The sequence below is a fragment of the Poecile atricapillus genome, chromosome 7, assembly GCF_030490865.1.
Source record: "Poecile atricapillus isolate bPoeAtr1 chromosome 7, bPoeAtr1.hap1, whole genome shotgun sequence".
Classification (NCBI taxonomy): domain Eukaryota; kingdom Metazoa; phylum Chordata; class Aves; order Passeriformes; family Paridae; genus Poecile; species Poecile atricapillus.
Window position 1 is genome coordinate 19,796,640 of NC_081255.1, and position 28,000 is coordinate 19,824,639.

The window sequence follows — 28,000 nt, forward strand, 5'->3', positions numbered from 1 at the left end:
ACGGCACTCCACTGCTCTGGCCCGGCTCCGGGAGTACGGCACTCCGGGACCCGGGCACAGCTCCGGCCGTGCGGCGCTGCCGGGCACGGCCGGCCCCTCACCCAGCCCTGCTCCCCCGGGGCGACCCCGCGCGCGGCGGGCGGGGCGGGGCGGTGGCGCATGCGCGGCGCGGGCGCCCTCTCACCCCGCTCAGCTATGCCAAGTATGTGCGCGGCGGAGCCGGGGCCGGGCGCGCGCGGCGGCGGCGCCATGGGGCGGTCGGGGCCGGGGCTGCCGGCGGGGCCGCCGCGGCGCTCGGGGGCTGCGCGCTCCCGCTGGCCGGGGGGCAGCGCCCGCTGAGCGCGGCGCGGAGGCAGCGCCAGGCATGGCCGATCCGCTCCGCAGGACGCTCTCCAAGCTGCGGGGCAGAAGGTCCCAGCGAGGCGCGGCGGCGGGCGCCGGGCACCGCCACGGCGGGGTCTGCGCCCCGCAGGGTAAGTGTGCGCCTGGCTCGGCCGCGGGGCTCCGGCTGTCCGCCCGCGGCCGCTCCACCTGCCGGGCAGCGCCAGGCGGGGGCTCCCGCGGCACCGGGATGCTCCGTGCCCGCTGCCCCGAGCGCCGCGCCGGGGCCGGGAGTGAGCCTGGGTCTCGAATCAGCCCTCAGCGGCGGCTGCGTGCCATCCGTACCTGCGCTTCTCCTGCGAGCGGGAATTCCTCACGAAAGCCAGGGCTTCTGGGGTTTAGACCAGCGCTGTGTGCGCGTCCCTGCTCGTTGTCTTGTCTCCCACATCTGCTTGTCACTGCTGCTGTTTGCCCGCTGGGGCTGGTTGGTTTGTGCGCTTTTTAAAGATGCACTCGAAATCTTACAGATCGATTTTCAGTTTCGTCGTGGTTCCATTTGAATGTATAGTAGTTATACTTTTGTTAGGAACCTTAGTGAAGGAGAATGTGTTTATATATCAGCCACAAGAACTGAGAATTGTTTGATCCATATATGGAGAGACTGGATAAAGCTGTTCCCTGCTTCTATGCGATCTGCGAAGCGCGGCTTGGTATCGTGGTGAAGTATTTTCTGTGCCCACGGAGTTGGCGTAGTATCAGTTTTGACTTCAGTTGAGTTGAAACATCGAAGCTTTGATTTCTGAGCGTACACGGGTTGTTACTATGGCTTAACTTGAAATACTGATTTATTGGATTTTTTATCAATAGAGTGAAAGGTGAAGGAAATACATGACTTTTTTTCTTTTCTTGAACACCATATTGAAGCCTTTTGCAAAGGAACTGTTGTCACGTTGGGTGTTTGTGTGCAGACATGGTCTTAACTATATTAAATGTATACTAAATATATAATATATATGTTAAACATAATATTAAATTAGTATGTGAAAATGCTAATAGTAGGCAGCATTCTTCTGAATGAAACATTGCTCTAGAACAAAAAGTATGTTCCTGACCTGTATGTCTCTCAGAGCTTTGTATTTATTTAAAATTGACTCACTCCTGTAACAGTGAACAACATTGAAAACTTGCTCTGTGATATTGAACCACTGGTTATGCAGATACTCGCATGTGAAGCAGTTTGTTACTAAAATAAACACAGGCATAAGGGCTTGCAGGATTAGGGCCAAGTTCGAATAAAGGGGAAGCAGTGCTTGCAGATACTGCTAGCAATTGCAGAAATTGCAGTTGGGAGATGTGTGTGTAAGTGTATCATTTAGACGAGTTTCAGTGAGTGTTTCCAGTCGATGACCTCTGGCAGCATGTGGCCGATCAGAGTTTTGGGGTCTTCCTGACTCCTGTGGAAGGTGGCGTGGCCTTGTGAGCAGCCTTGCTGGAGGAGGCTGGAGGCTCGTGCTTTTTGCTTTCAACATCCGCCCAGGTATCTCAATAATAAGCTATCTGCAACAGCTTTGTGCAGAAACATCAAAGTTTGCTGCTGCTAGCACTGAAGGGCAGCCTGAGGCTGACACCGGATGTGTCACTGGGTGTATGTTTAGGCACATTGTACTGCTTAGGAGTCTGTTGTTTTGGGAACTGTAGGCTGTCCTAACCAGTACGGGAGGACCCATCTTTCTACAGCAAAGCAGGAAGTAGCAGATATTTTTATTTGTGGAAATACAGTTCTTGGATGCTCCATCTATTTATGGCACCGGAGTGAAGCAAGGACTTTGGGATAGTTGTCACCGGCAGGAGGATGCCTACCCAAGAAATCCCTGACCCAGACAGACTTCTTGGAAACATAGGCATAGCCCTATGCCCGTTGCAGATTAGTTTCCTATCCTTTTGGTTAGTTCTCGAAATTGTGGTATGACAGTGTGTAAGAAAGAGCCATTACAACAACATGCTTCCATTTTCAGGCTGAGGGTGGGGGAAGGTATGATTGTTGCCAAATCACTGAAACTTTGACAGAGATCCGCATTCATGTTTTCTTCAGATTCTGTTACCTGATTGACTTAAGCCCCAGTACAGCAAAGCACTTCAGTGGAGGTGTGCAAAGGCTTCAAAGAGTATGGTTAATTTTGTTAATTCTTTGAAATAAGTTAATTGTTCAAATCACAAGCAGTGATAATACTGCAGTTTAGCTGAACATGCAAACTGTACGCTTTTGAGAAATCACCAAATGATGAATCTTTCATCAAATAAAATGGTGGTGTTTCAGATCTTATCAAGAATCTCTTCTGTCATTAAAGTACAAACCTAAAAAGAGGGTCAAAGGGAAGGTGTTCCAATGAGTCTTTATCATGTCTCTACAGCAAAGTTAGCTGGATTTACAGGGCTGTTCCTTGAGTCCTCCAGAGAGGTGTCCATATTTTAACATCCATTATTGGTGGGTAAATAATTCTTTGCTGAGAATAATGTTCAAGCAGTAACAAATAGCTGCTTCCATCTGGAATTTCCAGTTGCAGAGGACTTAATGTGAAAAGAGGTCTGTTTTATGCGAACCCAGTTATCCCTGTTCAGCCTCAATGGCTGAGCGAGCCCAGTTTGGGTTGTCCTACTGTGCAGAGCAGCATGAGGGCTGTCTTACCTGCTCCCTGTTTTTAATTTGGATGTATTTGCAGCTTTTCTTCCAGTCCTAGTGCAGTGGTCGCAGCTCCCAAGCCGACATGTGCTGCAGCCAGGGGGGTATGGCACTGCTGCCGAGTGGAGCTTGCATGTGCTCTGACGGGGGCTCAAGTGAGCGGCGCTTTCCGTGGACAATTAGATGTTTGTCTGTTGCTTCAATGAAACTGTCAAGTTTTGGGAACTGTCAGTGGAATTTGTTTACTTCTTGCATGAAATTTTTGTTGTTTAAAAACTTTTTCTTCCTTATCTTTTTGATGGTGTGTTTTGTTTTATTGCCCCCAAATCAGGGAATGCTTCTGTCTTAATTGTAGGATAAAGCTGGTAAGGACAGTCCTTTCTGAAGGTTTTTGTGCAAGACATACCCTCACCTTTATTTGTATAGAAATCTAGAAATTAATATATGTGGGAGTTTTGTAGCCATTTAAGCAGTACATTGGGACTGTTTCTTCACTGACGTAACTAAACCAGAGAAATACTGTGTAGTAACTTTTCAAACCAATTGCACCTGAACTTGGCAGAAAAAAGCAGCCATTTCTGTGGAAGTATGCATGACCTTTCAGCAGAGCTATCTCACTGCCATTTATCTAAATTACATGGTGTTAAAAATACAGCCAAACAAGCCTGGCTCTTTATTAGCTTACGTGCACATTCTGCTTTGACAGGCTGAAATCTAATTTTGCGATCATATCAGGTTATCTTTTGTCCTTTTGGATGAGGTCTGATGCAAGTGTTATACGACAGCAAATGTGTTCATCTGTCAAAAGCAAAACAATATTCTAAACATTTGTCTTTCCCTCTCTCTTTGCTTTCCTTTCTGGGAACAGATTTCATAGAAAATGTTTACATAGCTTCGAGAAGCAGGAAGGAGCCCAAGTGCCCCCAGGCCAGCGAGGTGCCCGAGCACAGGCCGCAGGTGAACAGCATAACCGTTTCCAAGAAACGCAGCTGGCTGCAGCAGAGCACCCACCGACGACCTCCTCCTCCTCTGGAAGAAGATGATGCCTGTAAGGAAGCGCAGGGGGCTGTTACCACGGTACCCAAATCTCCCGTCCCGCTGCCCGAGCCCGCAGTGCCATGGGCTCCCTCCATGTCGGCAGTGGGGAGGGAGCGCCCGGCGCGGAGCTGTGCCCTGCCGAGCCCGGCCCCGCTGAGGAGCGCTGCCTTGGACTGCGGTGAGGATGGCGACGCAGATGATGAAGGAGAAATATGGTACAATCCGATCCCTGAAGATGATGAGCCCGACTTGCCCAGCGTCCACCTTTCTTCTGTGAATAGCCTGGCTGCTGTGGGCTCCCCATCAGTCTGGTACAAAGCCCACCCTGGGGGTGACTCTGGGGTGGTCACGAGTCCCCTGGAGGGTCCCACACGCTCTGTGGAGAGCACGGCACAGCTCGGTGAGGGGAGTCAGGCGGATGCCGTGCAGCCTGGGGAACACACGCAGCAGCACCGGCAGAAGTTTGCCTGCAAGGCTCCCAGTGTGCCAACAGCAGAGGACAATCCTGCCTTCAAGTGCCCTTCCACAGGTAAGAGTGTTCAGGAACATGAGTGTTTGGACTTTGCTGTCTTTTAGAGGAATAATAAACCTTTGTTATGTCTCTCTTTTCTCTATCTCTGCCTCCTATGTTATCAAGCAAGTTTTTGGTGGAAATGCATGCCAAGTGCATTGAAATTGACTCGGGTTGTGCGGCTGATGCCTGCTAAGTGCAGAGGTGCATAGTTGTTTCTCAGTTTGCTCATGGCATGTCCAGGTGTGGTTGGCCTGTGTTCTCTTTGGCCCCCACCTCACTGAAGACAAAAGGGTTTACAAAATGATCTTGCCTGGTAATGTGAGGACACACTGGATTTCCTTTGTCAGCTGGTGTCTAGCCCTGGCCTTGGATTCCTGCCTCAAAGCTACTTAATGTCTGCAGAAGTTTCTTTAACTTGCTGTCTGGGACTTTTTAATAAAGACTTTTTGGTAGACCATATAAATGCTATTCATCACGTCACTTTCTGTAATTACTGTCTTGTTGACTGTCTCAGGCTAATCTAATAGACTGGAGAAGAGTGGTTTTCACTTTCAGAAGCCAGCCTCTTTGTTCCTTGTTATCTTTGGCTGAGTGTTTGATAGTCTCGTTTCCATAATTCCATTAGTGTGTGAATTCAGCATCATCTTAAGGCTTTTTCCCAGTCTTTTGAAAAACCCCAAACAAATATAAAACCACACCAAACAAAAATAAGTAGAAAAACCCCTCCCAACCCTTTCCAAAAAGGTATTACTTTTAATTACTTATGTGCCTCATGTTATCTCGACCTTAACTCTAGTGTCCTGTTCAAAGTTAGAAACAGCATAAAGTTCAGGAGACGGAATTCCAGGTTCCTTTCTTTGGAGAAAGGCTGCGCTTTGCACTGACATTTAAGAGCCTGTATTTCTGCCTGGTTCATCAGAAAGGACCTGAAACATTGATGTGGGAGCCCAGGTGTGCTTTGCCTTCTGGAGGGGCTTCTTTTTGGGTTGTCCCCATCCAGCCTCACCATCCTGGCAGCCTCTGGCCCCATGTCCCTGTGTGCTGGGAGCTGCTGTGCCTGGATTCCTGGTGTAGAGATTACTTCTGGGAACAGGGTTTGTTTTCAAAGGCACCAGAGCAACTGCTGTAAACAGCAGAAGAAAAAAACTCTTGGTCTTCTGGGGGCTCACATTTTGTTCTTTTTGTGGAAATGCTGCAGATACAAGCATATTTGTACTTGCAAAGTGTGTTAAAGTTTTTGGACATTTTTTACAAATAGCTCACTTTATAGCTGTTTTAAATTCTTAGACCAGTTTTATTTGCTTACAAGACAGATGAGATAATATGTTCTTTGGTAGATTTTTGTTGTTGCTGGGGCTCTAGATGCTTTGTGGAAGTCAATAAGTGTGGTTATTTAGGAAGGCCACGTGTGTTCTGCAAACTGCTTGACCTCCATTTAATTGGCTAATCTCTCTATATGTGGGTGACCATTTCTTTTTTTAAAGAAGTTAGTCCCTTTCTGTAAGAAGAAAAATGTCAAACTTGTTGTCATACTGAAGATGCATTTATTTCTGAAAGCAAAGTTGTCCGTTTCAAGAGTTCCCTGAAACTGGGAGAGAAGCTACAAATTCCATCTGATTGTTTATTATGCATTTAGCTAATTAAGGTACTTCAAATGCAGCTCTCCTTCTACATGTGTTGGGTGGTGATCACACTGAATAGATTAATTGATGATGAAGTGGATCCCTGCTGCTTAGTAATTGGCTTTATTATGGAGAAGTGGCTTAGTTCTTTTTAATCCAGTTAAAGTATCTTATTTTCAGTCAAATTTAAAATGACAGCTCATCCATATAAAATTACTACATGAAGGGCACCATGATCAAGTTGACTTTATTTGTGCTAGGACCTTGTTTGAATTATACAGCTGGTATGAAATAGGTGTTTCTGTTCATAAAAAGCTGGGTACATTAAGCAGGAGCTCCTGTCAAATTAGAAATGAAAGCTTTGGGGAAAAGTCTGCTTACCTTTCTTATGGATATGATTTATATGTGTCAATATTGGTTAGCACTGGAGCCTAAGTGTTAGACCTTGGGAAGCATAGACAGAAAAAAGTGGGGCAATACAAAATCCAACAAAATAAATATATTTGTTCATTTTGTCATTTGCTGTTTTCTTCTTTGGACAATGGAAACAATTTTACCTTTAAAACTAGACATTTTTTCCTTATTTAGATGTCCAGCTTCGTAGAGAGAAAATAGTAATGCCTTTTTTTTCCCTTTTGCTTATTTTATCGAGTCTTTATTAGACAGGAGATTTTTTGTGAAAAGAAAGTGTGAGAATTCTGTTTTGTGAGTCTTTCCAAACAGAGCACCAAATAGGTATTTCCTGTAACTGCTAACAGTACAATGGATCATAGTTATAGAGATGCTAATTTGTCCCATAGTCTTAATTTACACTGCTAGCTCCTGGTATTAATCTGGTTACTTTCTACAGTAAATGCCATTTATGTTAATAGGATTTGCCAGGTAATTCCTTAGTGAATAATTCTAGCCCTGTTTGCTTTTAAAAAAAAAAAAACCTGATTAAAAATAAGGCACCCTTATAGCAGAGCTTGGGAAAATAATTAATGCATTTTCTTTAAAACACATACCCAAAAAGTAGGAGTAAGAAGGTAACTTGGTTCCACGTTAATAATGTAGAAACAGCCCACCTTGGGCTCTTAGGGCTGTGGGAGAATTTAAATGGAAAGAACCCTGGAGGCAGTTTTTAATTATGTGTCTCCTTGCACAGGCAAAATGGTTATGATTAAAAATAGAATTTTTTTTTTTTTTGTTACAAATGCAATATGAGAATTTTTTATCACTGTAAAATGTTGAAGTAAATTTTCTTTATAACTCTTTAGGACTGAACACTTAACTGTATGTTTTTATAGATGTGTGTATCACCCGCAAATTGTTGAAGAAAAATACCCCTTTGTAATGTTGGCTCCTGAGACAGATTTACACCATGGAACTCTGAATAGTACCTTCTGAAGAATTTGCAGCATTTTTGCTTTTGGGGAGGATTACTGTTGGTATTAGTGTTCACATAATGAGTGAAATCATCTCATATCTGAGAAACATCCTGGTAGGACCTGTGCATTGGAGGTTGCTAGGATCTGGCTCGCACTTTTGCTGCTAAAAATGTACTTGAGTTAGCTGTCTGGGTGGAAAATCCTGGTAAGAATCACTGTAAACAATTTCTTTCCAGTGTTATGGCAGGTGAAGATGGATCCCACATTCCCACTTAACCCTGATACGTGCCAACTGGAACTTGGCTTAATTCCTATTAAAACTACAGGGCTCTTTCTCCACTTAGACTGTGACCATTATCCTGGTTTCCAAATACATTGTTTGGAGCCAATGCATGCAAATATTTTGCATGCTTACATGTAGCAGGCAAGCTTCCAGCAATATACACAGAGTATACTGGGCAGCAAATGCTGTCTACACTTTTCCTTCCACGTGTTACAAGTATTATTTTTGAAATTTCATGTTTTTTCCCAGATGGAAGATGCTTTGTGGTTTACCTGTTTTTCAAGTGCAAGGAGCTTTGGTTTCATAAGACAGAAGCACGTTGATGTGAAATACTCATACGATGTTTGAGATGCCAGAATGGTTAGGGATTTGGCAGAAAGGTCCCTCTGCTCCCTCTCTCTCCTGCAGAGGTGAAGCCAGTTTTTGGTGGGTTTTGGGGGAGTTTGTGCACATGCTGTTGGATGTCAAAGGCTTATTTTCATGCATTTGTCTTGGGGTGACGATGCCATAAATACCTGCTGGTGAAAGAAACAGCAGGATGTAGCACTGTGGAGTGGAAGCAGTTCAGTCAAACTAGTTACTGCCTTTTTCAGTTTCTGATTTGTCCTGAGTAACTGTTTCTATTCTCTGATGGGGGAAATAGGGGAAAAGCTGCTTTCATACCATGGAAGATACAGTGAGGAGCAGCCTGAACAGACGGTGCTTGGCATCGCCGTGGTGCTCCACGAGTGCCTTGGTGCAGCTCCAGTGTCTGAGCAGAGCTGCCTGTGGTTCATGTGCAGAGTCATTAATGTTTAAAATGTCTGCAACAAACTCAAGCTGGTCTGGAGATACTGAACTCTTTAAATCAGTAAAGTGCTGTTACACATGCTTGCTCATCTCTGTAGTGAAGTACCCCATGGTGGATGCTCCAAGGATCATCATCAGGATGAGGAACTGGCACTGGTCACTCCCTTCTCCTCTCATGCCTGACCCTTGGGGAGGTTGTGCTGTAACACCTCTCATTTTAATTAATGCACTATTTTAAGCAATGTGTTTTCTATCTTTTGGTCCTATAAAAGTGATCCCTGGGTTGATGCGTCCATCACAATTTTATTAGTATCAGTGTGTATAGTGACCAAAGAAAACAAACTATCTTTACAAAATTCTGAGATTATTTTTTTAACGATTTTGATAATTTTTCCATTCCTTGACTCTGAAGCATGACTCTGAGATAGGGACTACATTGGTCAAAGTAGTAATTTATATAGAGACAAAAAAGATTTTTCTTTACATGTTAAAAGCAGACATTCCTCCATTCATTTAGATAAGTAATTAAGATGTTACATAGAAATAATTGTTTTCTACTGCAGTTTTTTTAAGTGCTTTTTCGTTTTTTCATTTTTTGTCCAGTTGCTAATGTAGATAGAAGTGATGCTTACCTTACATTTTAATTGAAGTTGCTTCAATTTGATATATCATGAGTTGTTCTCTTAATGCCATTTACAGTTCTCTGGAGTTTTATATCAGAACAGGTCTAGAACTGTGCCTGCACCTGAGAAACTTAACAGCCTTTGAGATCAGGAGAGCTGATATGCAATTTGTGTCAGTTGAGGATCCAGATCAGTATCTCTTGTGGATTCTACCACAGAAAAACAGTAGCCCTCTTTCACCCATTGGTTGCTACAAGAACAATTTTGAGACATTTGGGCTTTTCTGTTTTGACTTGCTGCTTTTTCACTTTTAGTACATTAACTCAGCACTTCCATTAGGTGTGAGAGTGGCTGTTTGATACTTCAGTAGCTTGGTGTAGTAAGCATCTGATAGCTTTCTGACCGACTTATTCACCTCAACTTGTTGCTCAAAAATAAATTGCAGGTTTTCTGAGTAACTTTAAAATAACTCAGAAACCCTATCTTAGGCAATGAGGAATGTGACATATATAACGGGGTACTCAAATGTGCCTGTAAAACAGCATGTGTTGCTGGCAGTGGGTGTGACAGTGATATATGTGCCCAAACACATATAAACAGCATTGAACAGGGTCAGACAAGCATGTTTACTGTGCTAAATCACTGCACATGTCTGGCAGGGGCTGTGTTGTAAGTGCTTGAGTCTGAGCCCTCTCTTCCCTTGGGGCAGTCTTGTGTAGGGCTAGGTCTGCTCTGCTGTGAGGACACTAGTGACTGTCCTGTGGACACCTGGATGGAAGGGCTGGGAGAGGGGCCTGGTTTGGAAAGCACTCTGGGCTCTTCATGTATATGTTGTCATGGAAAGGCTTTATGCTTTTGCACAGCCACAGTGCTGAGCAAAGAAAAAGGTGTCTTTATACTCAAGCTGAACCCACAGCTGTGATGTTACACACAGTTATTTAGGGTGTCAATTCATTTTGACTTGGATTGCATTGTTCTCCAAAAGCTTTTTTTTTTTTTTCTGTATTCGTACTGCTGAAGTGTCAGAAGGCACAAGGTAAGTATATTAAAGACAGTATAATAGAACAGCCGAGGCTGGAGAGGGCATTGGAGCTCACCCTTCAGTGGAACAAGAAGCCTAAATGAGACTATTGCCTCCCACCCCAGTGCAGTTGCTGCTTGGAAACCTGCAGTGGTGAAGACTCCACCACGTCCCTGGTTGTTCCATGTCCTTACAGGGACTGAGTGTTCTCACTGTAAAAGATAAATGTGACATACACATAAAAATGGTCAGCTGTGTATATAAAACTGACCATCCCTGTGCTGTCCTGGTGTAACAGGTGCCTCTTACATTTTGTCTTCTTCTTCCACCCTCTTTAAGGATATTTTTAATGTCTAACTGCTGTTTGCAGCACAGTCTTGTCTCTTGGTTGAGAAAAGAGGTGCAGCTCAGTTTCACTGTCACTCTTGTCAGAAGGCTGTGTCCGATGGGTAGGCTGGGAAGTGAAGTGTTACTGGGCTGTGCTACAACTCCTCCTGCAGCTTGTTCAGAGTTGTCATGTACACTCTTTTAAAATTGCGTGCATACCTCAGCACATTGCTGGCTTTAGTGGAACAACATGTGGCTCAGTGCTGATGGGAATACCATTCTGCATAATACTCGACTGTTAAGTTTCCTCCAGCCACATATTTCACTTTAACTGTTTGGTGCTGAACACAGCACAAGTTGGACACATAAAAGTCATAGTGTTAGATTGACTCTTTGGTTTTAATGAGCTGGGGTGGGGGAAGTTTAATTTGCTGGGCTGCTTTTCCAAGCCTGTGCCAGAGACTTTTGACAGAAAGGGAAGATTAATGTTAGAGGCTGCAGTGTGGCACTGATTGCTATAGAGTGCTCCACACCAGCCCACCAGTGGGACCGTGCGGTGATTTGTAGTACAAGGGAGGGCTTTGTCTGCCTTTATCAAACACCACATTTCTAACTAGCTGCTTGCCAGAAAAGCACAGCAGGCATGCTAGAAATAGCCCTTCCCCTGCAAGGGAACTACTTCCATGAGATGCAGGATTAAATTAATTTTCCTCTGTTCCTCTGGAAAACAGATTCTATGCATTATTCTTCGTAACTGAAACTTCCTTTTATAAAAAAAGTTGCTCTTTTAAGCAACTGTCAGCAAAAGCTACTTAATCCAAACTTCTGTTGAGACTAGAACTGGCCTTTGTAGGGTTTCTCTTGGAAGGGGGTGGGGGGACTGAAACCACAGCAAATGACTTTGGTCATTTGGAAGACCATATTGCCTGATTTAGCTGTTTAAGCTTGGTGAGGTACAAAAAGTAATTTACAGTCCAATGGTGAAAATTAATTTGAGTGCACAAAGCACTTGTAAGAATCACTTGCTGTGGACTTAAAGTGATTAGTTTAGAATTAAAGTAGTAAGTCCTTGGCAAATCTGAAGGATAAATCTCTATAAAGTATATAGTATAAAGTATATATAAAGTATAAAGTATGGTTTACTCTTTAATCTTGTGAAAACAGCACTTCTTTCTTTCTTATATGCTGTAAACAGTCTCCCTTTCTGTGGCTAGCAAAGGGGAATGATGGATGGATGAAGGTGTTTGAGTCTCTGTGAGCTGCCTGGGCTAGTTGCATCACAGGGTTGCTTAGGGGTGCTTAGGGGCTCAGGCAAGGCTACCCAGTCCTATTGGGAGCTGCTAACATTTGAAAAGTGACTGTAAGTGAAAGCAATCATATAATTTTATTGATATCTATCATTCTGGTCTCAGCTTCCTTCTTGCATGTTCCTTAACTCAGGTAAATTGATCGATTTTCTTACAGTTACTACTGCCTCATGCTGGCAAAAGTGAGAATGGCTTGAACAAAACTTGGTATTTGCATTTCATTGAGTATTAGAGCATGAGGTGAACCACAGGTTCCTGTCAGTGTGCAGTACTGGCTTATGTCTAATTGCGTTCCTTAATTAGCTGTTCTTTATTGCTGAATTGAGGGAGTGTTGGTTTGTTTGTTTTGTTTTGTTTATATTTTGCTCTTTTTAGTATCAGTACTTGCTGTTATGTTTTTTTCATTTTGGTACCTTGAAAGGGGAGTGATTTCCTTTGAGGATGTCACTTGGGAACTGTCTAACTTTAAACTCTCTTGTGCAATGGTAGTGCCAGGAAACATAGAAGGTTGCTGGCAGGCAGTGACATGAGGCAGTGCAGGATGCAGCTTTTGGAAGGAATAAATCTTACATCCTGCTGCAGAAAGGAGAAGCTGAGAAAAATGAAAGAAAAGGTGTGAGACTGCCTGCATCTACACAGGAGAGATTTAGGGCTCATTGAGGTAACAGAGGGACACACAGAGCCACATTCTTTACTAGAGACAAGTGTCTTTTCTCTAGACGTAGGAAGAGTGGCAGTGTTGATGTGTTTGCTTTGTAGCTAACTGCTCTGTAGGCAAGGGTGCCTTTGCCATATTTCCAGGATTTTATTAAGTCTGGTTTCCTTGCACTTGTGCCCCAGGAATGCAGCTATGTGTGTGCTTGTATGGGAGATGCAGCACAAACGGGGCGAGCTGAATGCAGTGGGTGCGATTGCTCATTTGTTTGTATGTAGTTTCTGGCCCTTTCATCTCCATAAAGCGGAACAAATCTGGCTTTTGACAGCGAATTGCCAAATTTGGATGAACGAGTCAGCAGAGCACGGCTTTCTGAACACTTGTGAACATCTGACTGAATGAGTGATGGTTGTCTGAATGAATTGTACTTACCAGGTTATGACAAATCAGCATGTTTTCCCCAAGTTCAAGATGTATTTTTTCATTGCTGAGAATTGCAGTTTGAAAATGATTGTTTCTTCTCTTTTCTTCTAAAGGGTTTGGAGCTGCTCTTGCACGCAAGCCTGACATACCTTCCATGGAGGTTTCTCCTCCAAGTCCCAGTCCCCTGAAAAAAAGTGGATCAATCAACTGGCCTTTCCCTGATAGAATTAAATCTCCCAGGACCGTGAGGAAGCTTTCCATGAAAATGAAAAAGCTGCCAGAGCTGAGCAGGAAGCTGAGTGTGAAGGGAACTTCAAGCCATAGTAGTTCAGATAATCCTCCTTCCCTGCTGAAGGGTAGCTGCCGGGATACAAGCCATACAGTGTCTTTGCCTTCTTCTGGAAACTCAGCCACAGCTGCCAGCAGGAATGTGATAAGCCGTTACCATCTTGACAGCAGTGTGTCCTCACAACACACCTACAAAAAGAAGAGCTCAAGGAGCTCCAAATCCTTCAACAAAGGTGGTTACCTCAGTGATGGTGACTCTCCTGAACTTATAGCAAAATCAGGTAAACACAGACATGAAACAAGGTGTGGGAAAGGAAAGGAGAGCCTTCCAAGTAACAGTGGTAAACCCGAAATAGATATTGATGCCTTCAGACACTACAACTTTTCCGATCAACCCAAGTGCTCTCAGTACATCTCTGGACTCATGAGCATTCACTTTTATGGTGCTGAGGACTTAAAACCACCACGAATAGACTCAAAAGATGTCTTTTGTGCAATACAGGTTGACTCAGTAAACAAAGCAAGAACTGCCCTGCTCACATGTAGGACAACATTTCTTGACATGGACCACACATTCAACATAGAAATTGAAAATGCTCAGCACTTAAAGCTGGTGGTGTTCAGCTGGGAACCCACCCCACGGAAAAATCGAGTGTGTTGTCATGGAACTGTGGCTCTTCCCACGCTCTTTCGGGTCACCAAAACACATCAGCTGGCTGTCAAACTGGAGCCCAGGGGGCTTATTTATGTCAAGCTGTCACTCATGGAGCAGTGGGAGAACTCTCTCGATGGCCTTGATGCAGACCGTGAGCCTGTGATGTTTGGGGTAGATGCTCGAAAAGTTGTAGAGAAGGAAAATGCAGGCTTGATGGTGCCACTTTTGTTGCAGAAATGCATTCTGGAGATTGAAAAGAGAGGCTGTCAGGTACTGTGCATATTTTAATCTCTTCTGTCAATATTTCTGTGTTGAGATAGCTGTTGTTGCAATGTAAATAGTGAATGGAAATGGGGGAAATTAAAAGCATCTTAACAAGTCAGGTTTTTTCCCCTTGCTGCTTGTGTGTGGTGAACACTGGCCATTGTAATGTGGGAAGAATAATAGGGCTGTGTGTAGTCAGTGCTTCCAGCTTGGCCTTTTTAGAGGAGAAGTATGCTTGCTTACAGGAGCTGCTCCCAGCAGAGCTTTAGGAGTGGGGATAGTGAAACAAACCTGCGGCCCCCAGTGTGTAGAGTCACCCTCAGAAAGCAGAGATCAGTTAAGAGCTGGAGAATGCTTGACCCCTGAGACATGGACCAGTCTGTAGGGACACACACCTGTGTGCAAAAATTGTATGGTTCACTGTTTGCTCCAACCCAAAGCTGAGCACTGTGTGCAAGTGACACAGTGAGCCCATCTTTTGGCACAGTCTGAAGCCAGTGTGCCCAAGACCCATCTCTGTCATCACTTTGTACACAGCATTAGGATGAGGATGAGTCCCTGAGGGGCTTTCTTTCCCCATACCACTGCTCCTTGTCTTTCTTCAGGTTGTTCTCGAAACTGGGACTGCTGCAAAGCAGAAGTGCCCAGTGTCTTTTTTTTTTTTCATCCTATTATTGGTTGATGTAATCTAATGAACAAAAATATGTATGAGAAATGAGGTATGGAAACAAATCACTGGTTATGGATGCTAGACAAGAGGTCTATTAGGAAGGACAATGCACAGTGTTGGACAAGGACAGTGCTAAGCTCAGATGTTCCCCATGGCAATTAATTTGAAACTGATGGGAGGACTCTTGCCTGCTATTCCACAGCATATGTGAGCTCTCCTTGTCTTTTGCACCTGTTCTCACTCAGGTGAAATTGAGAAGTAGTGACACCTACCACTGTTACTATTTTAAATTGCTGACAGGTTGGATATGCTTCCAGGTGTGATGAGATTAACTCTGCTGTTTATAACCCAAGTCATGAACTATAGAGGGAAATGGAACTTCAATGTGGCTCTTTTGCTAAAAGTCATTGCTGATATTAACTGTGTGATTTTTCTTGTGGGTACTTCCCCTAACATCCAAATAACTGGAAAAGAGAAGTTTTATTCTTTCCAGTGTATGTGTTCTGTGGTTTCAGCGTTTTATTATGGGCTTACTAGCACCTAGTCATGCAAATGATATTGGGTAATCAAGGCAACACTGGTAATGAAGCAATTGGGATTTGAGTCATCTGAATGTACCTGATGCTTTTGAGTATGAAATCTATTTTTGTATTTGCACAGAGAGAACCAAAACTGCAAAATATACTGTTAACTTCTTCTGTCGACCACATGCTTGTCTGACTTTAAACTTTAAAAGTTTAGAAGAAGTTATCTTGTGCATATACTAGATCATATTCAGTCTTGAGAAAGGGAGAGTACAAATTCCATTGGGTAACTTTCTGTTTATTTAAACGGGAATTAATATATGACCAGAAAAATAGTTTTGCTTGCATAGCAGCATTCTCATGGTCTTAAGACAGTACAGGTGGGGTTGTTTGGTTTTGGATAATTTTTTGTTTTGAGTTCATGGTAGTTTTGAATTAATCTTTTACTGGTCAGTACAGCTGCCTATAATGCTAATTAAAATAAAATGAGTATTTCTAAGATGTAGCTTTGTAAGATCATAGGTGTGCTTTGTATAAATGGTGTTGATGAGAATGAAAAATATAAAATGGAAAATTTCAATACATGAAAGCACATGATTTACTTGGTAATTAATTTCAAGAGTGGTTTGGGTTTCACTCCTATTACTTTAATTATGTTAAATAATACGTGTTTTGCAGAAAACTTTCAATATAATTTGAAACACATGGAAATCAACATCTTGTCAACTTTAAAACAACATGTTAGAGGTGTAATAATAGTTATAATTTTCTTGAAACTCTGGTTGAGGGTATAAAAATAAATTTTAATTTTTTTTATCATATAATGTAATACTGTAGGAAAATGTTTTCATTTATTTTGGGTTTGTATTGGTTTATTAATTGATTTGTAACTTTCCTCATTTTTAGTTTGGAGTCAATTGTATGACTTTTTCTTCTGCTAATGATTAGTAACTATATTTTTAGTGAAATTTTGCTCACATAAAGCTCTAAACTCTTCTCACTTCTTTCTGCTGAAATTTAAAATCTATTTTATATAATTAAACAATTATGCCAGGAAAAGTAATGATGGTCTGAGTAAGTAGGGTGAGAAGCAAATATATGTTTAATTTGTATTTCTCTCCTGATTCTGCATAAAAACAAAACACGAAGCAACTGCAGTTTAGAGCTTGTGTTCTGTCAGTAAAGCCCTGCTGAGCACATTGGCTGAGGGAACAGGAGCATCACTGAGCGATGCCTGCTGTGAGGTGCCTGACGCTGTGTGTGGTGATGGTTGGCTCCCTTTGGCCGTCCCGAGCTGCATTCCAGGCAGCTGCTGCTGCTGCTGCTGCGCTCTCTGGGTGACACAGCAGCAGGGATGTCCCTGGGCAGGCTGGTGGCTGATGTGGGGCCGTTGTTTGTGTTTGTGCTTGCAGGTGGTGGGTCTGTACCGGCTCTGTGGCTCGGCAGCGGTGAAGAAAGAGCTTCGGGAGGCGTTTGAGAGGGACAGCAAGGCTGTTACTCTCTGTGAGAGCCAGTACCCAGATATTAATGTCATAACAGGTAACACATTTACTTGCTTTTCTTCCAGCAGTGCTGTGCCATGTTCCTCGTGTACCTTTAAAAGGCTGAAATTGTGTTTTGAACTCTTTTTTTGTTGTCATTTTAAGAAGCTTTTAGCTGCTGCTGATAGCTGGCTGGGAATGAGTGCAGTTGCTGTGGGGATGTGTGAGTATGGATGAAGCAGCAATGGTTTTTAGCGAGGGGAGGACATGGAAGGACCTGCTTTCAATAACTGCTCCACCAGGTACAGAGGGGAGTGGGAATCTGAAAGGATCTGGAGTCTTGGAGCTGGTTAAACCTCTGCCATTGCTTTGTATTGGAGCAGATCTGGGAAAGCTTGGTTGTGATCAGGCACCTCTGCTGTGTAACCCAGGGCTGTCTTGGATCAACTGTTGTTCTCCCCTTTATGTGGGAGATAGCAGGAGTTATGGAAACAGATTTCCTGTTGCATTGTGCAGGCTAGTTAGAGCTGCAGGAAAGTGGTTTCATTTGATCACTGCTTTTTTAAAAACCTTGCTAAGCTTTCTCCTGCTCCCTGGAGTGGCCCTTAACTTGTCACAGAGCAAGCTCCAGGCATGGGTAAGAAGGTCCTGGGAAGCCTGTGTCAGCTCCTTACATGGCTCTCTTCACAGGAGTTGTGCTGCTGAACTGAAATAAGTTGTTGAGGTTTTTCTGGTTTGCTAAAAACTGGAACAGTTTTATAACTATTGATACTTGTTATGTAAGCTAAAGTTTATCTAATTTCAGGCATCACTGAGTAAGTCAGTTGCTCTGAGAAATTAGTCAGAAGCGTTCATTTCCTGTATATCAAGGGATGGAAAATGTAACAGTAATTGGGGTAAAAATTTTCAGTGCCAAAACCCTTTCTGTAATACCCAGCATCCAGCTGTATAGGAGAGTTATACCCTGTTTGGTGGTTTATTTCATTTCAATGTACTGGGAATTCATTTTGTTCATTACATTTTACAATCATACATGTTATCAGAAGATACTACTTGATGACATTTACTGAATTACATAAACCTCTTGGTTCAGAGTGTGCAGCCACTCAGTTTGCCTTGGCTGATTTTGCTGTGGAGTTCGATGTTGTTCACAAGTACCAGCATTCTCAGCATGAGAAACTTGTATTTATAGAATTGTAGAATTGTTTAGATTGAAAAGACCTTTAAGATCATGAAGCCCAGCCATTAACCCACCAGTGTTTCACTCTGATGCTATACAGCTTTTGTAAACGAGGTGTATGGTAAAGGTAAAAAGTATAAATGATCTTTTAAACTGAGTGTTTTTCTTCTCTTTACAAATAAATTAGTGGGAAAAAGTGGTGAGCACTTCCAGGATCAGATTGCTCCATAAAATTACTGAAGTCCTATTTTCTCAATTTTTTGTCATCAACTTATAGTAAAACCCCTCTGTTGCTTTCTGCCAGCAGCAAAAGCTGTCTGACACTGACTTGTAAGAAGATAAATGGCAAAGTGCACTGGTTAATGTAAACTTAGGGGTGCTGAAACTTCGGTGTTACTTTTTAAAATTTTAGATACTAAAAGTGGCATTGCACTTCCATGCTACAAGTAATCATTAAAATAAAACAGTATTTGTAGAAATGGTTCAGGGTTATCATGTGGAAAGGGTGTAGGAATTTAATACTTAAGTGTATACAACAGAACCTGGAACATTTCCTAAGTATTTTGATTTTCCTGAATATATTGTACACTCAGAACCAACTAGAACTGGCTGAAGCCAAAGTCTGAACTGCAGGAGTGCTCAGTGCTACTGCAAAGCTCTGGAAGGGCAGTAACACTGTCTGATCTTTCCCTCCTGAGTTTGTTCTGTACTGGTAACTGAAGGAACTGAATGGAGAAACTGAAGTACATTTTTCCATACACATTCCTGCAAGCCTTGCTGCTGGTGGTGATCTTTTGGTGACCATACAGGTGTGGCTTGGTGGTGGTACTACTGGGAGATACTGCTTTGCACCCAGGGTTTGCATTGCAAGAGTGAAAAGACTACAGCTTTGTTTTCTGCCTTACAGGAGTCTACTGGGTGTCCTTTAGTTTGTGTTCTATTGCAAGAGTTTACTTACATGCTGCTTTCCTTACAAGGGAAAAAGAGTTTTAAGGAATTACATTAGAATAGCAGATTATTTTCCCTGGTAGCCCTGCAGCTGGGCTGTGCAAGTGCCTGCACTGCCTGTGTCAGTGTTGTGCTGCAGGGGCTCTGGGGGCTGGGGGAGCAGGGAGGGAAGGGGTGTTGGCATCCCTAGCTTCCACTGACCAGAATGCAGCCGCTCCAATTATTGGAAACAGCCTGCTGTGGATTGGTGGGGTAACCTACAGCTTTTGTGGACAACTGAGTTAGCCACTGTGTTTGGTGCTAGGAGTAAAAGAGCCCACAAAATTTACTGCATGTGCTTAGGGAGTTGGGTTGAGAGGGAATGTTTCCCCTGATTACTTAATGCTGAGGCTGGTGCACATGATTCATACTTCTATCAGCCAAAACATGTGTTCCACAGAATATGAATCCTCAGCATCAATCTTGGCTGATTTGAGGAGAAGTGCTGCCTTATGTCCTTTTTGAAATTTGAGTAGCGCTCCTTTCCAAAAAGATGAATAATACTATTTTTTTTTGACAGGTCTCCAAAGCCTAAAGCATGAACATTTAATGATTAAATGTTGACTGAGGAATACTCTTGGGATTGGCATGGGCTTACACACAATGAAGTGGGCTCATGGATCAAACTGAGGCATGCAGGCAGTTCATGGAACTGACCTGTAGCCATGTTGTTGCATTGTGTCTGTTGGCATCCACATGAATTCATATCTCTACATAAAGCTTGCAACACTCTTAACAGTTCAGTGGGTCAGAAAAACGAGGAATTAATGAAGTGGATGGCAATTTCTGCTCTCTGTCTAAATTTGTTGTGTGTGGCTGTGTCAAGAGGAATGCACTAGTGGGCTAGCAGCAGCAGGAAGCGTAGATTCATGGAAGAAAAATAACAACAGCCTCTTAGAGGGCTAATTTAGCTGAGTGAATAGCAAGAGGATTTAGAAAGGTCAAGGGGCATTCATGGCTCCCAAACTATCCTGTTATCCAGAGCTGAACAGGAGAAAGCTCTTTGACAGGTGGTAGTCCTATGATTGTGGATGCTATTGCAGGAATTCCTGCTAAATAATTATTAATAGACATTTGTGAGTGTTTAGTATAAGCTAATTTGGTTAGAACATACAATTTCCTACTGTAAGCTAATTTTGATTTCAGCCTCTGCCTCCAAAGAAAGCACAACTGAAACAGAGATCTTGATAGAAGTCAGCATCTCTTGCTAATGTTTTCCTTTTGAAAAAAGGAAAATATCCCAGACCATGTTGTACAGTGCTAGCATCTGCCACATTTGTTTCATAAGTATTTTAACTAGCTAATCCACATAGGGAACATGAGCCTCTAAATTCAGGGAAGAAAAACTGTTTTGTGGGAAGGGAGGAATATGAGTAAGTTACTAAACAAAAACTAGCCACTTAAGTGGAGAAGTACCAAAAGTGCATATTCTTTTTAAAGCAAACAAAAAATCCCACCAAACCACCAGAGGAAATATTTTTTCATGAAAAAATGGTTGTTTGCATATTTTGTGTTCCCGAGGGGATGTTCCCATTTTAAGCACAGAGTGAGCTCCTGGAGGCCGTGTGGTGTCTGCAGAGGTTTGGCCTGCCTACCCCATGCCTGTGCTGCAGCAGGAGGGGATTTGGCAGCTCAGGATCTGGGCACTGCTGCTTCATATAGTGCTGCTCCTGCAGCACAGCTCCAGGAGCTGCACTGCTGCAAGTCCAGGATTCCTTTTTAAATGAAAATATTTATACAGGTAGAAGACAACTCTCACGTGCATTCAGCACGTGAAGGGCAAAATGTTAACTTCTGTTCCCTGTACGTTTTTAGAAACTATCTTGTAACAAAGCCCACCCTGTACAGTTTGTTTTACAACTTGGCTACACAGACTTGAGTTAATGAAAACTGTTGCTTTGTTAAGTAGCACAGTGTGATGGTAATTGCTGTGATGTGAGATTGTGTGAGGTTGTGAAGAGTGCCTGCTGAAAAAAATTTTCTGCTTCTCCAACTTAACCTGTTTGGAGGACAGGCTGCTTTGTTAACTGCAGTACCTGCTTTTAAACAGTTTATTTCATTCCAGCAGTTCTTTCTAACAAAGTATTTGATGCAGTTGAAATCTAGCTAAAATTAGTAAATATTTGTGGCACAGAAAGCAATTTTTTAAGGAAAATGAAAACTGCTGGGAAGCAGGCTTGTTTCCTTCAGGTTTTTTTTGGTTGTGTTGGATATTGCTCCTGGATGGCATCCTGCTATGTTCTTTCCAGAGGCTGCTGTTAGAAGCCTTGATATTTTGGGTTTTTTTCATTATTATTCTTCCAGTCACTGAAACCTCTCTCAAAATGTAGTATCAGCCAGGTTCCAGAGCCAGCTTACAAGAATGCAAAGGCTCAGTTCCCCTTTGGAAAGAGCAGGCATTAATGAGGCATGTGCCTGGTTGTTGCAATCCCTGGGAGCAGCCTCTCCCCCAGCACACCTCCAGCCTCAGAAACAGTGCAGTATTTCTCTGCAGCAGGGAGGACTCAGTGCCTGGGCATTTTAGGCAGTGTCTCCTGTGGGTGTGAATCACATCTGTCACAGCAGGACTGTGTGGTGTGTGGGGCTGCAGGGTACCCAGGGCCAGCAGGGAGTTGGTGGCTCGCTCTCTCATGAGGACGTTTGGTTTGTGCTTGGCTGGGTGTGAAGACACCATGTGCTTTGCTGTATGGGCACTGGGATGTTTGCTCATAATTTTATAGTTGGAAATAAACAGAACAGAAAAACTAGCTGATAGGCTTATGTAAAAGAGGAAGTGTCATCAAGCTGGAGCTTGGTGTTTGTAGGAGCTCCTTTCCTTGGATGGGAGGTGGACTGGTCTGAGCCCTTTCCTTGCCTCCCCTCACCCTGAATGAGGGAAGCTGGGAGAGATGTTCTCCTGGTGCCCAGTGTCCCCACTCCTGCACATGCAACAGCCCCTGTGCTCCAGCCCCTCTTTGCTGTGCCCTTTTGGTGTTGTCCTCCCATCCCTCACTCCTGGGTGCAAGGTTTGTCACTGACACAGAGGATTTTCTTGTGGGATGGGTGAAGTTGATGTGCTTTAATCAAGTTCCCAAAAATTGCTGCAAAGTGAATCTGCAGCTTGTTAAAGGCAGCTGTTGTGTCTCATTAGGTGTCCTAAAGGATTATCTGCGAGAGCTGCCCTCTCCCCTAATAACCAAGCAGCTCTATGAAGCAGTGTTGGATGCCATGGTGAAAAATCCCTTGAAAATGACAGCAAATGGTTGTGAGAATGACCCAAGTGACTCTGAGCACACAGCAGCCCTTCTGGATTGCCTGCCAGATGTTGAGAAGGTGAGTAGTGTAAATACATTCAAGTAAATCACAAGCTTCAGAAACTAAATGAACATTTTCACACTGGATATAAAATGTCTCAGAACTGTTTATCAGATCAGGTGGTTCACTTGGATTTGTGATGCTCCACATACTTGAAAGTAATTCCATTCTGCAATGAATTGGAAGGTCTGCATTGCTGCATTTGCTCTAGTTTTCATTTTATATTGTTTCTTTAAAATGAGTGAAAGTCTGTGATCTCCACTTTTACATGGTTAGATAAATGATTATTCTTGTGTGTTGTCCTTCCCCATTCTGCAGAGCTCTCTGATCTGTATGTTGTAATTACCTGGGCAGATCCATTCCTAAGTATGTGCAATAAAGCCTTTGTTTCCCCTGCTGTGCAGTGTAAGAGAGCTGTGCACTCTTACCTGCCAAATTCCTGTGTAGCAAGCCACAGCCCCTTCTGGGGGGAGGGAGAAAGGGGCCTGCATGGTATCTGGAATTACCTGGAAGCTTGTTCAGATGCTGACAGCATTTTTCTTTTTTTTCTTTGTTTTCTAATGTACCTGGATCATCTGTGCTGCTTCTGCAGCCTCCCCTCCCTTCCTGATGTACCCTTTTTACTGTGAAACTGAACTCATCTCTGTGAAACTGAGCTCAGATGAGAAACAAGCTGAGTTTTACCAGAGAGACTATCTTAATTGGCCTGCTCTGTCCTAGTCAAATACAGCTTTTCTAATTCAGCACTTGGATGTTCTGTTGATGGGTGTTGGCAGTAAAACCAGGGCTATCAGCCTTGATCTTTTCCCTGTAGAGCCATGACCAGCACTGTTGTCTAGTATTTGGTTTCCTGAGCAGTATTTTGTTTCTTTAGGCTACCCTGAAGATGCTGTTGGATCACCTGAAGCTGGTGGCTTCTTACCACGAAGTAAATAAGATGACGTGCCAGAATTTAGCTGTGTGTTTTGGCCCTGTGTTACTGAGCCAGAGGCAGGAGACCACCAACCATAACAACAGAGTCTTCACAGACTCAGAAGAGCTTGCTAGTGCCCTGGACTTCAAAAAGCACATAGAGGTTCTTCACTACTTACTTCAGTTGTGGCCAGGTACTTTCATGAATCTGATCAAGGAAAAAAGTCAAACCATTGCTGTGTGTTTGCACTGTGTGGCACTGTACATCAATTCACAGGATGATTGAGCTGCATCAGAATTCTTAAAATGGGAGATACTGTGGCATCACCTATTAATCTAAAGAAATTATGACAGTTTCTATTTGGGCACTTCGCTAAATGGGAAGTTTGTTGGTTTAATTGCTTTCTTACCAGATGGCAGAGTTTGAGTATAATGTAAGAAATAGTGAAGACTTTATGTGAATAAAGACACTAGAAAGTACAACCCCAAATTTCACATCTGAATTAGAGAGGTTGGAGACTTTTTTTCCTTCTCTCCAGCTTTGTGCTGATGGGGTTAAGTTATTTCCGCCTTTGTAATTTGCCAGAGTTGAAGATCTTCTTAGAGTAAGAGCTCTGCAACTTCTACTTGTTTTTGCAGAGCTTTGCATCAGGAAAAATGTTGCTGCTCCACAGTGGGTTTGAGGTGACTGAAGATGCTGCTGCTGGCTTGTCAGCTGCAGGTGGGCAGCTCCAAAGCTGCTGATCACCAAAAATGAAAAGAAGCTTTCAGTCAGATGAGTGGGTCTATGCAGGAGACATGGGGCATGTAGGTGGAGGAAGAGGGAGACCAAGAGCTGTTTGGGCAGCAAATACTGGGCAAAAACTAATCTTGAAACCTTGAGGATGAGTTATAGCATGGCTGCTGTGAACTACAAAACCAATGGATGTAGCTCTGCTCATAGGAGTGTGCGTCTAAGAGGGTGGGAGTAGGGTAAGTAGTAGAGTTTTCCTTCACTTAGAAGAAAAAGCAGAGTCCTATCCCTTGGCTTGCAAGAGCTGTGCAGGATGTTGTGGAAGAAGGGAGGTAAAACACAAATGTGGTGTTCACCTATTTGAGTAGGTGAACACCACACAAGTTACACTGTGTGTAAACAGCACACTTGGGCTGAATGGAAGGATCACAGTCTGGTCCCTTATATTTAATCTTTAGTTTGAGACAGCTTGATAACCAACATGTTGTGCAATACTTCGATTTCCGTATATTTCCAACCGAAAACAAATAGTCCTTGTTTGGTTAGACCGTGTAACACTGGCAAGTTATTGTTAACCCATGGCCCTTCATCTTAGTGGAGCATAGTCTAAACAGAAGGGTTTTTGTTATAGAAAGAGGCGGGGGAAAGCAGTGAGAGTTATTGCATGTTACTGTGCAAGACATAAAATAAAGTCCCCTGGAGAGACCTGTAATGTGGATCCAGAAGGAGAAGGATTTGGCACATTTCAGGACTGAATCTTTGTGCTTGTGTGCAGGGAGTCTAACAAGGGGAGGGTCAGATGGTGAACTGCATGGGTTTGTGTGCCCTGCCTTTTCAGTGGTGAATGGGAACAGGAAGTCTCTGCTGCTCATTACAAGAAGCAATGGTCTGTATAAAACCAGAAGTTTTGCAGCTCAGATACTTAATAGGCAGAGGTCAGTGAAAAGAGCTGTGCTGTTTGCCTTAGGCAGTGGGTAAAGCGGGAGGAGCCTGTTAGTAACTTGTGCTGTGCAATCGTGAGCTCAGGTAACTCTGCCAGCAAAGCCATGTGAGTGTGCATCTGCTTGTGGCTCCACAGCAGGATGACTGCAAGTGAGCTTCTGTAACAGCACAGAACCTTAGGGCAGAGGAGAAGCACGAGAGCACAGCTCTGTGTGCTGTCAGCTTCTCTGGGTTTTTCTCACTGGTGGTATTTTTGTTGTGTTTTAACCTCTTTGCTGTGCCTGCTTTCTGTTACTCCTTAGCCTGGATGAAGTGTGTGAACTGAGCTATTTGCTTTTCTTTGACCCAGAGCTGGATGGTCATTAGCTCGTACAACGAATTTAATTTGTGTTCTGGGAGTTTCTACTTTTAGAAAGGCTTCTCTGCTGCAATTTGAATCTGGCATGAATATTCAAAATTGAGATTTTTACAGTAGCTTTTCCTAATTATTTTATATCAAACAATAGCAAAAAATGTGCAGTATGTTGGCTGTAAGATTGCATGTGTTTGTGCATGCTCTTAGTGGGATATGGAGGGAGGACAGTGAGCATCTGCCATGGACTTTTTTGTTGCAGCATGGATTGAGTTCTGACTGGTTTAACTTCTCTCTTGTAGTTCATGACTCACCTGCCAAAGAAGCAGCACATCTGAATGCATTTCCTGAGCACTCATCCTCCCTGAATTACCTGAGACCCAAGAGGCAGAGACCTCAGATGCTGAATCTGAGTGGCACCGAGGTGTCGGGGGTGCTCAGACCAAGGCCAGCAGGTTTAGACAGCCCATCGAGCAACCGCTACGCTGGGGACTGGAGCAGCTGTGGGGAGAACTACTTCTTAAACCCCAGGGACTGCCTGGGTGAGGCAGACTATGATGATGTCCCTTCAGAGGACACGGAGAGTGGGGATGACAGCAGCAAAGCCGAGGAGCTGGACGCCCCCGCGAGACGCCCTGAGCCCAGCCCCGGGGAGCACCCCTTTGGGAGCTACCTGACAGTGCAAGCTATAGACTCTGCAGTGGATCACAGGACACACCTCAAGGACCTGCAGGAAAGTATTGATACTCTCATAGGAAACCTGGAAAGGGAACTCAATAAAAACAAACTAAATATGAGTTATTAAATCCTGTCCTGCATAACATCTCCTTGTGCCTCCATGGCCCTTGTTGGGCTTCCCTAGCTGTGTGAGGAGTGACGGTGCCCCTGAACACCTTGTGGTAAGGCCACGGCCCACCTTGTGTTAGCACATTTTAAGCCATTCCGTAATGTTTCTGCCTTTCTGTCTGAAGGCATTGTCTTGATTTGTGTTGGAGACAAGCTTAGACTGTGATGTGATTCCACATAGTGGCATTTCTCCCTAAAAACGCTATGCACTTAGGTGGCCTGGGCAGTACCTGATAGAAAACAAAGCAACATCTCTGCTGTCAGTGGCAGCAGAATTCCTCATTCCTGGCTCCGGTACAGATGTTCCTCTCAGAAGAGGATGAACGCTGCTCGGCCTGACTTTTGCAGCAGGGACTTCAGATAGACCTGTTTTACTATATATGCAATGGCTGCTATGAAAAATGCTTTATATAATATTTATATATAAAGTTTTAATTGTACAAATATTAACATATTACTGTATTAACACTTTTCGGTAATTATTTAAACAAGCAAAAATAAATATTTTTCTAACCTTGTTTGTACATATATATGTATAAATGTGCATGTGTCTGTAGTCATTTTGAAAAGGAAAGGTCTCAGAATTATGAAATGTTCCCATTTCTAGGAAGACATGTTCAGTGATGCCAGGACAAGGTTACCCTTTGGGTAACACAGCCTTTGATTTGTGCACAGAAACATGTCCAGAGAGAAGGTAGGGTGAATGATTAATGGAAATGACCTTGTGTATTGCAGGAACAGCTGTTTGCAAGTGTTGACTATTAACTTTCACACACACACACCACCCTTTCTCTGTTTGTTTGGGTTTTTTTCCTTACTGCATTGTTTATTTCTTGCTCCATGGTTGTTTTTTTTTTCACATATAAAGAAGGTCTGGAAGGTGTTTACTTTTCAAAAAATATTTTTTGTTTTTCCTTTATAACCTGTTACTTTATTCTTGATGTTTTGGTACGTATTTTTCCTTTCCAGAGTTTCATGTATTATTGTTGTGGTACCCTTGGCTGCTGCTGGTAGTTAGATATGTTTGAGCCCTCTGTAGAGGGTTGTGGCTCTGGAGATGCAAGTTGAGCACAAAGCCAGTTGCTTTTTTTTTTTTTTTTTTTAATTACTCTCCCAAAAACAGACACTAGAGTTGTCACATGAGGTTGGGTGGGTGGAGTGATATTACTCCTGGGAAGTTTGGGTGGGATTGCACTTCACTGTAACCTTATTAGATTGAGCTATCACCATCTGCTCAGAGCCTCTTTTATCTCTAGTCATTTATGGTGAGCCACTAACACTAAACATTTCATGTTCAGGGAACACATTCTTGATTCAGTTAAAAGTAGTTACCAAATTGTCCTTCTAACCAAAAAGATGTATAGAGTCATTCCTTATCCTCTACAGGTCAAGTGCACACCCCTGAGGAAGGGGGGATTTGGGCAGGTGGGGCTGAGAAAGTTTTGGTGTTTTCAGAGGTCAGTTGCTGTCAGCTGGCAGGGTAGAAATTAATTTTACATATTTTTGGTACAATTTTTGACATCCCACCATGGCTTTCCATTCATCCTGTGGGTAAGTGCTTTTCTGCTAACCTGTGCTTCCTTATATGGCTTAATTGAAGAGTTATTTATTGACTAATTGCAAGGAATTAGTAATTGTTATGGCAAACTTCACCCCTCTTTTCTAAGGAATTATTTTAGCATGGTTCCAATGGGTTATTCAATCTCATTAATTTATTTTTATAAGTGTTAAGAGATGCAAAACAATTATTGCAATATAATGATATGAATGAAAATGTAAATTTAACCTGAAGCATTTATCAATAAATCAATGTATTTTTTTAAACTTTTATACCTACAGAATGTGCATACTTTTTAAACTATAAATTTAAATTCTAAATAAAATTAAGAACAAAATCTG

At 43.1% G+C, this 28,000-nt stretch overlaps 1 protein-coding gene across 1 annotated transcript; it reads left to right on the forward strand.

Annotated features, from left to right (window-relative positions):
* On the forward strand, positions 1 to 28,000 carry SYDE2 (synapse defective Rho GTPase homolog 2). Its single transcript, XM_058843218.1, has 7 exons — positions 1 to 473; positions 3,870 to 4,568; positions 13,087 to 14,186; positions 16,787 to 16,913; positions 22,153 to 22,334; positions 23,191 to 23,422; positions 25,558 to 28,000. The coding sequence occupies exons 1-7, from the start codon at positions 365 to 367 to the stop codon at positions 26,058 to 26,060; spliced, it is 2,952 nt and encodes a 983-aa protein (XP_058699201.1). The 5' UTR covers positions 1 to 364; the 3' UTR covers positions 26,061 to 28,000.